The 12,315-nt window shown below is 42.9% G+C and overlaps 4 protein-coding genes across 4 annotated transcripts; 2 read left to right on the top strand and 2 right to left on the bottom strand.

The window, feature by feature from the left end:
• Positions 1 to 25: 25 nt before the first annotated feature.
• IL334_001425 (tyrosine-tRNA ligase) lies at positions 26 to 2,094 on the top strand (the record flags this gene model as incomplete). Its single annotated transcript, XM_062933182.1, has 7 exons — positions 26 to 174; positions 263 to 407; positions 473 to 828; positions 905 to 1,292; positions 1,428 to 1,526; positions 1,587 to 1,653; positions 1,748 to 2,094. The coding sequence occupies 7 exons, from the start codon at positions 26 to 28 to the stop codon at positions 2,092 to 2,094; spliced, it is 1,551 nt and encodes a 516-aa protein (XP_062789233.1).
• A 580-nt stretch (positions 2,095 to 2,674) lies between these two features.
• IL334_001424 (uncharacterized protein) lies at positions 2,675 to 7,431 on the bottom strand (the record flags this gene model as incomplete). The annotated part of the gene is made up of 21 exons (XM_062933181.1): positions 2,675 to 3,660; positions 3,734 to 3,795; positions 3,857 to 3,936; positions 3,989 to 4,026; positions 4,081 to 4,097; positions 4,159 to 4,257; positions 4,361 to 4,556; positions 4,649 to 4,656; positions 4,719 to 4,902; positions 4,973 to 4,989; positions 5,068 to 5,249; positions 5,330 to 5,383; positions 5,445 to 5,522; positions 5,581 to 5,679; positions 5,740 to 5,855; positions 5,918 to 5,948; positions 6,012 to 6,681; positions 6,770 to 6,795; positions 6,874 to 6,923; positions 7,024 to 7,034; positions 7,103 to 7,431. The coding sequence occupies 21 exons, from the start codon at positions 7,429 to 7,431 to the stop codon at positions 2,675 to 2,677; spliced, it is 3,333 nt and encodes a 1,110-aa protein (XP_062789232.1).
• A 966-nt stretch (positions 7,432 to 8,397) lies between these two features.
• On the top strand, positions 8,398 to 9,825 carry IL334_001423 (uncharacterized protein; the record flags this gene model as incomplete). Its single annotated transcript, XM_062933180.1, has 2 exons — positions 8,398 to 9,434; positions 9,576 to 9,825. 2 exons carry the CDS (start codon positions 8,398 to 8,400, stop codon positions 9,823 to 9,825), a joined length of 1,287 nt encoding a protein of 428 aa, XP_062789231.1.
• A 1,581-nt stretch (positions 9,826 to 11,406) lies between these two features.
• On the bottom strand, positions 11,407 to 12,084 carry IL334_001422 (uncharacterized protein; the record flags this gene model as incomplete). The annotated part of the gene is made up of 1 exon (XM_062933179.1): positions 11,407 to 12,084. The coding sequence occupies one exon, from the start codon at positions 12,082 to 12,084 to the stop codon at positions 11,407 to 11,409; it is 678 nt and encodes a 225-aa protein (XP_062789230.1).
• Between the last annotated feature and the right edge of the window lie 231 nt (positions 12,085 to 12,315).

Genomic DNA, 12,315 nt, shown 5'->3' with positions numbered 1-12,315 from the left:
CGGATACTTGTTACTGTCTGGCGGGATGATCCTTTCACTATCTCCTGTTCTCCCTGCTCTTCGTCGGCCCATCTCTGATTCATCCTCGAGATTACTTCGTCGGCATTTGCAATCACCAGCCAAGAGCGTGCTACAAGAATTGGATGAGAGGGGCTTTATTGCTGCACTAACGAGGTACGTACAGCTTCGAATTTGTACATGACATCCTTACACAGTAGACGATTATGTCAGACTAATTCAGACAGATCTTTCTCACTCATAGTCCCAAATTGCATAAACATGTCGAATCTCCTACTACGATATATGCCGGAGTAGATCCTTCAGCATCTTCTTTACATGTCGGTAATTTGCTACCTCTGCTTGGCTTACTTCATTTTCAAGCAAAAGGTCATCAATCGATATGTCTGGTACGTACCATCTATCATGCTGATTCCTCCGGGATTGTATTTGTGAGCTTACTCTGAATAAATAGATTGGAGGAGCGACGGGATCTATTGGAGATCCATCAGGTAGATCAACGGAACGTAATTCATTATCATCAGAAGAATTAGCTGTGAACGTAAAAGAAATAACAGATCAAGTACATCGATTCTTTTCTACTGGATCAGAATACCTTCGCAAAAGAGGTATAGCTACGATTTCGAATAGCAAAGGGAAAGAGAAAGAGAAAGAGAAAGAGAAAGAGAAAGAGAAAGAGAAAGAAGAACAAGTTGATTTCGGAGTAAAAGTCGTAGATAATTATGAATGGACAAGAAACGTTTCATTATTAGATTTCTTGAGAGGTACAGGTAAATTAGCAAGAGTCGGCGTGATGCTCTCTAGGGATAGGTTTGTGTTCCACCTTTTTTCTTCGGGGATGAATAATAGCTGATTTGAAAACCTTTGTATACGCAATTGATATCAGTGTGAAAAATCGACTCTCATCCGATTCAGGTATTTCATACACGGAATTCACCTATCAACTATTGCAAGCATTTGATTTTTCACATCTATGGTCTAAATATAATTGTAGAATACAATTAGGTGGAAGTGATCAATGGGGAAATATAGTTTCTGGAATTGACTTAATAAAACGATCACAATCACAATTACACTTACGAATCCACGATGTAATCAAAGGGGAAACCGGAGTCGAGATAACGGAGAGTGGGAGTGAAGGAGAGACGGAAGTTGAAGCTTACGGTATCACGATACCCCTCTTAACGACCAGTACAGGTGAAAAATTCGGTAAATCTGCTGGAAACGCAGTTTGGTTAGATGAAAATAGGACTAGTCCAAGTGAATTTTATCAGGTAAGATTCCATTCCTTACGCTCTCACGGATATATGATGAATGAGAATGGGAGATGAAAACAGGAAGAATTTGGGAGGAAGATGGGAAGATGATAAGACAAGGTGGAAACGACGAAGCTGATGCGGAACACACAGTTCTTCCTAAGAACAGCGGATGAAGACGTTGCCAGATATCTCAAATTATTCACTTTCTTGCCGACTGAGAAGATTGAGCAGGTATTGGCTGATCATGCTGTAAGTTGCTCTCCTGGTCTTACTGTGTCAGTTAGGGATTGACTCGATGTTGAATTTCAGGAATCGAAATCACAAAGAAAAGCTCAGAAAATATTAGCTTCGGAAGTGACTGAACTAGTACATGGATGTAAGTACAGGCAAAGCAAGGAGTTGTCTCTCGTTCTCAGTTCAAATCAAACGGCATCGACTGATGTTCAATTGATTCATTGATTGAATCATAGCCTCCGGAGTATCCAAAGCACTTTTATCATCCCAATTACTCTATTCAACTTCGAGGGAAAACATAAAAGCCGATCAAGTACTGGAAGCTTTTAAAGGTGATAATCGATTTCATAAAATATCATTCTCTGAAATATCACACAAACCGATATCAAAACTGGTTGTACTATATGGTCTTTGTCAGAGTAGAGGTGAAGCTAGTAGATTGATCAATTCAGGTGGAATCACTTTTAATGATAGGAAAATCAATGATCCAAGGGATGAAATCAAAAGATCACATTTGATAGATGGTAAAATCGCTATTTTGAGAATCGGTATCAAGAAACAAGTCATCTTTTATTTGGATTAAGATTTGGCTGCGAGGTGGGAAAATCAAGACAAATAGACAGGTGAGATAACAGGATAGGCGAAATTGTCAGTATCACCAAGAGGGACGGAGGGAAGGATAGACTCGAATCAATTAAGAAGACGATAGATCCTCTAAGTCAGTTGACGGCTCATTGACTCGAATGGTGTCAAACTAGATAACTCTGAAAGCTCGACGTAAATTAGAAATCTGTCTTTGGGGAGAAGAAAAGCAAGACCCATCGGAGTTGTTCATCTCAGGGAAGCGATGTGTTGCTCAAACCATTCTCAATATGACCTGTAACGTCGAAATGATATCTAGGATAACATGCATTATAAAACGAATTTCACACCTCCATCTTGCAGGAGTATGACAGTTTACATCAATTTGACCCAAGATCACCCCTTAGATTCCGGTTTAATACTACTTTACATTCTTCACAAACAAGGTACTATGGTGACCGACGACCCCAGACACCAAAGAATCCACCTTCAGATGCCATCACCAGATTATGAGGGATTGCACGACATCTCAAACCCCTTTTACTAATAGATTTGTGCAGCAGCGAGTTAAAACTGGATAACTATGCCATCCATCCATGACTACTCCACCCTGCTGGAGCGCCGAAATTACCAAGATTGTTCGAATTTTGATTAGGTTGTTGTTGATTGAATTGTTGTTGGTGATTGTAGTCATGTTGTCCTAATTGATTCGTATTACCATGACCTGAGTTCATTTGTTGCTGTTGTTGTTGTTGTTGTTGCTCATGTTGTTGTATATTCTGATTCTGATTTGGATTTGGATTTGGATTTTGGTTCTGGGCAGGACTAGGATTTCCACTTGCACCAGCCGCATCCCAACCAAAACCGAATACTCTAGATAAGAAATCATCAGGAGCTTGAGGTAAAGTTGCCGATCCCACAGGTTGAGTCATCGTAGTTGAGTTATGTTGTTGTGGGAAGTAATTAGATAACATTGATTGGACAGCGGGATCTAAAGTAGGTTGTTGTTGACCGAAATTGTTTCTACCACTTCCATCAAATGAAGGATATCCTGTCGATAATGGTATACTTGACATATCCATCGGGAAGTTGAATGGGCTATTTTCGTTTCCGATATCACCACCACTACCACCATTGTTTAGGTGATGACCATTGATTGGCATTTGTGCGTGTAATCCTTGATTGTTTTGATTCGAATTCAGCTCTGAATTGGTAGGTTCAGTTTGGTTCATAATGGTAGGTTGAACAGGGTTGAATGGCATTGGATAAGCATCAAATACAGGTCTTTCTCTATCTCTATCATGTTCATGAGATAACGACGAAGACTTTGATTTTTCCTTCTCTTTTTCCTTGTCGGTTTGTTGTGGTGACTGTGAGATTTGTCGAAGGTGATCAGGTGTTGTAGCAGTCATGGAAGTATTGGGTGAATCAGCTTCTAACTGAGCTTGTCTGATCAACTTCTTGACGGCTCTCTGTAGTCCTCCAGATTCTTCGTCTTCTAGGTCTTCACTCGATTTACGTTTACCTAATAGTGATCCTGGTGTTTGTCTTCGATCTTCCACCTCGGCTATCCAGCGTGTACAAGACAACGATCAGCATGAAGGGATTGTCTTTCTACACGAATAGGAAACTCAACTTACCCAATAGTAAATCCATTACACGAACGGCCGCTCTAGCAGGATGAGATACATCCATAATACCCCTGTCAACCCGCAAGTCAGCTATAGTTACAGCAGAAAAGTGTATGAGAGCTGATCACTCACCTCATCTGATCCAATGCTCCCTTCACTTCAGCAATTTTCTCATCCGTTTCCCGCGAATACATTTGTCGTCGTGGGGTACGCTTGAGAGATTATCAGCTTCACGAAGAACAGCACTGGAGAAGCTTAACTTACAAGGAGATCAATAATGACCACCAAGCCAGATACCGATACTGTAAAAGATGTCAGTGATGATTGTGTGGGATAGTGAGTACATCTTAGCTTACCATAAAAGAGAGGTAACCTATAGACAAATCATCATTTCAGCTTCTCGTGCTTCATATCGTGTCGGGAAAAATACTTACCACCACTTTTCCAAAAATGATGCGGTGCCATCAGCGTCCGACATCATCCTCAAGCTTGCTCTAGCGGCTCTTATACACTGTTCTTTAGAGTACGAAAATCTGAAACAATAGATATCAACACATGGCCATGACAGCCGATCGACCCGTGATTGGTTGACCAAGGTCATGGATTGAGCAAACACGCTGGCGTGAATCAGCTCACCTTTCATCCTCATATCCTCTGGATAACCAAGGTCTGTGCAATCTCATCATTCTAGAATGGATAGCTAAATTAAGCATGATTTTCTCGTAATATTGGATCATAGCCTTGGGATCTTGAGAAGGTGGTCCTTTAGTACTAGATTCAGGTTGGAAGAAAGATGGAAGTTCCATCATCGCCTTCCGTAATTCACCATCGACTACAAAGCAAACACTTATTGTCAGCAGGAACAACCGAGATCGAAGCCCACAAGGACCGCTAGTGGGTGTAGATTCGGTATATTACACATACCACTCAAACTGGAAACGAGATAATCGCATCAGTTCTTCTTTCTTGCACGGGTCAAACGGCTGACACTCACATGAATGAATAAGGCGGATGATGATTATTGTTAGCTTGCCAGATCTGCCTTTGTGAGATTTCTGCGAATTTCAGTCGGGCAAGTTGGAATGACATTCCTGTTCTGACTGCTAGTGGCTGAGGATTAAATGGTTGCCCATCAATTATATCCTCGTCTTCGATATTGGCAGGAAGTGCTGTTTTGACTGTTGAACCAAGTATACTATCAATTACATATACTGGGGAGAGGAAAGGTGAGGGCGGAGAAAGGCTTACTCTGATCAGGTTGTATACTGTAGAGACCGAAAGATCAGCGTGTACCCTTTTGATAAGATAGATAACGTTCGGGGATGTGAATGCGAGATACTCACCTGCAGGAAAAGTTATAGCTAGGAGCCAGCTGCCAATCTAGGAAGACCAGATTCCACCAAATCCTCCTTCCAACTTCTCTTTGTATAAGACTTTCCCATCTACCGATCCACATAGGTAACGGTTTTCCGTCAACCGCTTGCTGCTCTGCACCAAGTCGAGACAGGCCCAATCCTTGTGCCATCTGCGTCATTTGGTTAATCGACAGCCTCATGATGTAAATGGGAGGGAGATAAGGGAGAGAGAGCTCGTTACTAGACTTACTTTGATAGCTGCACCAAGCAAAGCCCAAGCTGCGTCTGCTCGGTCACGATTATTCTAACGTTGCAAGATCAGCTGTTAGCAATGTATGAAACAGGGAGAAATAGCTATAACTTACCATAAAAACACCGAGCAGTATGATACACTGAAGCGCTTCCATTGTATGACTCCCCACGAAATCAGCTGCCCACAAAGCCTACAACCAATCAAGATCGTTAGACAGATATCCATCGTAGTGGGAGAGGAGCACGTACACTTCTTGCTGCGTTGAACCATGTATCAGGTAACGTGTGAGCTTCCTCGACAGTGAAATGTTTGCTGATCTCAGATTGATCCATGAATTGCAAACCCAGCTATATGACATAACGTATCAGCATCTTTGGACCAGTATAATCCAGCGTGGTCCGACCTACCGTGCAAACGGTCAGGTACAATCCTAAAAATGGCAATGCAATTTCGTGCGGTATTCTATCTGAAGGGAGACACCATAGATCGTTGCATTGTCTCAGGAAGGTTGGTACATGCATGCCTAAAGAAATCATCAGTTTGAGCAACTTCAGGAGTCAATACCATGGAATCAGGTAGACATACATCGATGCAACCAATCCACTTTCTCAAGGTACTAGGATTGACAATCAATGAGCATAATGACATGGACGGTAGATGGGGATGATATTCCACATACAGCTTTGACCAAAATCTCTCCTCTTTGTCTCGAGGGTAACAATCTTGTCAAAGCGATGATGGCGACATCCGTCTTTCTATAAAACAGATCAAAGATATCTGTTGGACCGAGTAATTCCAATAGTTGATCTATTTTCTTTGCTCTTTCTTCGATCGATAAGCCTGCAGAGCCTGCCGATCCTGAACCGGCGTTCAAACCACCTGAATTCGAATTGTAACTTGAACCTCTTCTTACACCTAATGCACCTCCTTCTAAAGGCAAAACGCCTGATGAGGGCGAAGTGGGAACATGTTGCGGAACGATGGATCTTGCCAGATGATAATCGTTATTCGGTGCAGGACGTGATACCGATGAAAATCTGGTACCGAAATGTGGCATAGCATGTGTTCCATCAACTCTTGATCTACCAAACGCCAAGTGTTCCAAAGTCAAAGCTGCTCCTTCAGTATCGTCAACTGTCTCTTCTTCATTCAAAGCTTGTGGAACGGAAGAAGGTTTGATTGTTTTTCGTGATGTTGAGGGAGCATTGGAAGGTTCTGATTCCCTTAGTATGTTCAAGAAGTGATCTAGATCTGATGGTCTCAGTGCTCCGTTTTTGACTAAAGAAGCTTCCAACGCGTCTAGCCGATGAGCTATAACAGCCAGTTCCGAGGTAGTGGCCAGATTATTCCTAAGGATCAAAGGTCTACATCAGCATTAATGCTCTTGGTGAATAGCAATTACATTGAAACTGAAATCGGTTGATACGGTCAACTCACGGTGAAGCAACTACGTTCTTCTCGGCCTTGAAGAGCAAATGTCGTGGGTCAGCGTAAAATTACCTAAAAACGGATCACTGCAAAAATATGTTACTCGTACTCACCATCCCTACTTCATGACATCTTGCCTGATCTGACCGCAGTATACATGGTCCTACAACATCTGAGATCAGTACTGTATCTTTTCTGATCAGCACCGACAAAGACGCCGAGCATCGCCGGTTATATCCGTCTATCGATGCTGTTCAACTTACCACAAGGAAATCTACACCACGTTCATCAGAACTTAGCACACCGTTGACCTTTTGTTTTGAGTATGGATGCATGACTCACTTCTTATCACATTTTATCTTCCTTCTTCTACATTCTGAGCAGCTCTGAACGACTCGTCTCCGTGTGGCGTGAGGTTTCCTCTCCTTTTTACCACTGCTATTTTTCTCCAAGGGACTATTTGCACCTACACCTGTTGCGTTATCATCCAATTCATCCTCGTCATCCGATAGAGGTTGTAGTGATGTATCTACTGAGTCAGGTTGTTGCAGTGGTGATCGCGCATCGGATTGATCGTTTCTGAGATGTAAGAGCTGTGGGAAGGGAGGTAGATGTGTGACGGATCGTGGCAACGGCGGATACATCGATGGTGGTGGTCTAGATGGCGGCATATCGAAGGCGGTGTATCACGTCTCGGTTTTGGACAGACAGAACCTTACTCCTGTCCTGGACACAAAAGGTGCGCTGGGTGTAAAAGATCAAGGAGATGTTCTGTACGGGATACGTGTGTTATCAGTAAGTTAATGAATCGTGTTCAAATGTAAGTAACTTACTTATTCAATAACTTATTGACAGGTTTTGATGGATGGTGGTGACATCCGCTTTCTCTCATGTCAAAAAATAAAGGAAAATTAAAGTTCATGTTATCCCCTTTTTTGTGCATCAATAATGACTGAATATGGAAGTTTGAAATTATTGATACTCTCTCTTCTCATCGAGTGTTGTCCCTAGCCACCTCCTGTGGACACTTGAACACCATATGACAGCTTCTTCGATGGCATATTGACGATGATATCAATCCATATGCATACCATCATCGATGTTGTAACAGACTGAGCGTGTATTATCTTGTATAGACCACCCACTTTGGATAGAAAACCCTTCTTTCGGAGATGCCCGGACGATTATATCCGGGGATGAATCATTCGAATGGGATCTCCACCCAGATCCAAAAGAGGAACGACCCAATTGAGTATCCGATGTAAAGCCCCCAAATATCGGTATTGACGGACGACTTCAATCATTCATCGCAGCTTGATTCATCTCGCACACTACCTACAGCCAACATGGCGGTCCTGTAGATGGAGGAGAGTGATCAAAGGACAACGCGAAATCGAAAGAATGACGATTCTGTCCTACACTACAAGTCCTACACTCCTTGACATTGTTTAACGAGTACCCGCCCGGTCATAAATTGTCAAGTGAATAATAGATGGTGACGGAGGATGATCATTCAAGTACTCTCACCCCTAAGGTGAGATTGCAAGGAGCTGAGATATAAAGTACACCGACGAGTAATGCAAGACAACGCTGTCTACGACATCACGACGTGATCATACTTGCACAATCGAAAAACCATGACTGCATTCATTCTACCCGATCCACTATCATCTCCTTCTTATTCTGTGGCGGATACTCTAGCTCTCACACCTCTCTCGATGATATCCCCACTATCCTTGTCGTCACCAATAACTTACAATGATTCATGCTCATCAAGTGACGTAGATGATATTGAGAATCTCGTGGATTTGATGGAAAGTCTACCTACAGAGATAGTCGATCAGATATGGTCCTATGTCCTGTTGAATCCGATACGTTCATGTCAATTATCCACTATGTGTTCGTGTCGACCTGCATACAATCACATCATCAAAGAAATATATCAACATGTCGATCTGACATCTTCGAATGCCCAATCATACTTCTACGGATTGGGAACATCATTCTCAGGCGTGAGTTCACCTGAAGAGAATTGGCCAGTAAGTGGCCCAGGTATAATACCTCTCGATCTAATCGGATTGTCATATGATCCCTCCAAAGAGGTATCAAGTTTCATAAGGAAATTTACGTTATGTAATTTAGTCGAAAGTTTGACGATATCAGATCCGACCGCATTCAAGATATTGTTGAAAGCTGCTGGAGAATGTTGGAAATACGGAATGGATACATGGAGAAATAGGGTTTTATTCGATCAGATAGACTCAATCTCTCTCAAATCTTCTATATTCACTGAATTAGACAATGAGCCGTTGCTGTGGAGGAACTTGTTAAAAGAAATCTGGAATGTGATCAAAGGTGATTGTGTCCAATTACACTTTCCCGAAGAACCACTTAAAGAAGAGACGTATACGATGGCTATCAAAGCTTTAGGCTCACCTTCAAGTCTAGGTCAAAAGAATAGACTTTTAGATGAAGTGGTGATATATACACCGCAATTAGACGGGATAGATTTGAACGAAATCGGATGTAGTAAAGTTATAATCCATTTGATAGGTTATAATAACTGGATTGGATGTGGAGAGAAAGTTCATCAGCATCCTGATTGTTGGAGTCAAGAAGCTCAACTAAGAAGGTTTATCAGAAGACATTGGCTGATGGGTATCGATAACACCGAGTAAGTCGCACGCGTACTAGGTCTACATGTCTGCTTTCGGCCTAACTAGTCCACACCCTCATTTCATCGTCACATCCTGTATCAACAAAGCTTTGTCAAACGGCCTCAATGGACTCAATCGAGCTGATGACGGTGATATAGGTACATTGGAATCCCACTTGAGGTAGAACAGGTCCAGATACACAATGTCGCTCTATATAATAGAAGAACGTGTATCACAGGTAGACTTTCTCAAAGTTCACTGCAGACGTTGAGTCGTGGTATATCACACATCCGGAATGATGAAGACGAAATGAAATCAATGCCTACTGTACTGTATGGTGCATTGGAAGGGGATGAACAATTAGCTGAGGACGTAGGTCAGAAGTTAGCTCTGTATGGTTCGATGTAACGATTGTATATCAGGCGTAATGCGTATACCAATATACCTGTTAGCGATGTTTCCCCAAGTTGACCTACTTTAGATGCTGCGTCATTGGTGATTGATGCATAGCGACTACCTTTCCCACTTAGGGTATAGACTTTCAGGCATCCATTTGGAAATCAGACTGAACGTGACACTAGACTGTATTAAACTATCTAATGGTTTGGTCGCTGGTCGTAGTATCTGACTTACTTCCTCTTGGGGTGAGAGTAACCGTGGAATTATCTGACTGAACTGATGGTCCAACACTCTGATCGACGGAGGGTTCAGCTCTAGAGTGGGAACTGCCAGTAGTGGTGGGTTCTTCTTCGTGATAATAATCTGCAAAATCGCCATCGTTTCAGCACCTGACCTTGACTGTATACTTGTATGAACAATGGAAATCAAACACACCGATGATCCTTTTGTCGAGCTCGGCCTGGGAGAATTGCTTTGCTGTCAGAGTTTCCTGGAAGCTTTTGACCCCCGTTCTTTTGTCTACCTTATACACATCCCAAGTATTGTCGTAAATGTTTATGTCTCTCGCTATTATTTCGAGTGGCTCCCCTTGGGCGTTTGTAAATGTGAACGGCATCTACGGAAGCATGTATTCTTTGGTAAGGCTCTGCAAGATAGTCAGAGATAACAGTTGTGCTTACATTAATATCAGATAAACTCTTAATAATTTCAGCAAGAGACCAGATTGGCGTTATTAGTGTGTTATGTGATTTGAGAGGGATTATTAGCAATGAAGTGGCAAGAGCACTCGAGATTCGTACCCTTATATCTGCCAAAATACCTTTTCTGACAGTTCAACGGAGGTGGCAGATGAAAGGATCACTTGGGCTTCCGCTGACGTAGTGGGGGGCACAGCAATGACGTGGGAAAGGAAACATTGGGGCGTCTAAAGAAGACAAGCAGTGTCGTCAATAGGCATAAGCTCCGTATAATCATATGTGTATCCTTCTCAAGAGGAAAACGGTTGCTTGCACAGGGTTTAGCAGTCGGTGTCGATACTTTGAACTTCCTGTACTGTAACCGAATCGAAGCGACACCCATCACTATGTAAGTCGCATTTCCAAATCGAGGAAAGGAGGTAATGTTTCCTACATGTTAGAGGGAGTATCAACGGAAACCATCGAAAAGGATTTCAGAAATGATTATGACATGGTTTTACCTTTGCTGCAGTCAGGAATGTTCCTCCGCACAGAGGTGAAATTCTATTAGACCAGTCCGACAAGGCTAGGAAGAGGGCTATCCTCGTCTCTTTGGCGTCCACAAGTGCTCTGACATATGCAGGGTCTCGTAGGCAAGCGATAGGCGAGGTGGAAGCGCTCTAATGCGTGAAGTAGAAACATGTGCCGAGAAACAGCTGGACGTTGTACAGCACTCACTACCCCCAGACTTGTACTGCAGTATGTGATCATGTCTCTGTATATGGTTCGATCCATAAACAGGTATATAGTGTCAATTATCTTCACACATATGGTGTGCTGCTCGTGTATGGACAAAATCTTTCACCTAACCTAGGATGACCTGTGGTGTATGATATGCGGGTCTCGTTCAATCTTATTCCGAGAGAGATATACCTCTGTTATCGTACCCGGTCTCAGCGAAGCTGCTCAACCAGCCGCTATCTTGATATTCTGGGTCTGGGATATTGACTGGTCCTAAAGACTGAGACTTGGTGGGCAATTGGAAGTTCGGTCCAAATGGGTTAAATTCAATGTCCGAAAGTGAGACGGTTACATTGGTTGATGTGTCATCCAAATGTCTTTGCACTTCGATCGCCCACTTGAATCGCGGCCAATCCCTTTCTTTTAGTCCTTTAGCACCCGCGATCTTCTGAACTTTGTCGGCCATCTCTGAAGCGAGAGTTTCGACCTTTTTCATGATGTCTGAGTGACTCGAATACGCCTGCGAAGTCGCGTTTAAGAACTCTCGCTCTGCATCACCTTGAAAAACATCTGAAGTTCCCGATTGATATTGTGTCCCATACCGGTGTTGTGCAGCTATAGGCAGAAATCTCCCTTTCTCGTACACTAGACGGGTCAGGATGTCTTCCGTGTAACGCTCAATCGCCCTCGGGCGGTAATACATGGCGTTTATGGTAGAAATTGCCTCCACGGGCTCATTTGCAGAGGAGGCGGCGGTGGCATTGGTGGCATTGGTGGATTGTTCTGGGGTTGATCTGGTCGGTCTTCTACTCCTTTTGCTCCTAGGGAGACTGAGACCACAGAAGAGCATGTTGCTTCCAGTGGGCATGACGATGATCAGACTGTGCAGGAGCGTTTGACGGATGTGCGTCTTGGCGTGCAGAAATTTCAGATGGTGGAAAGAGAATAGAACAAACAAGTATGCAGTAAGTGCTCCCTGCTTGGATGGTACAAGTTATATATCTTGTTATTGCGCAATGTATGCCTTCTTTGCTGACGTGCACACTTCTGATCAGGAGATGACACTTCAAAGGGTCGATAT

This window comes from Kwoniella shivajii, chromosome 2 (genome assembly GCF_035658355.1).
Source record: "Kwoniella shivajii chromosome 2, complete sequence".
NCBI classification, from domain to species: domain Eukaryota; kingdom Fungi; phylum Basidiomycota; class Tremellomycetes; order Tremellales; family Cryptococcaceae; genus Kwoniella; species Kwoniella shivajii.
The sequence above is the reverse complement of the archived record's forward strand: the minus strand, read 5'-3'. Positions and strand labels throughout refer to the sequence as shown.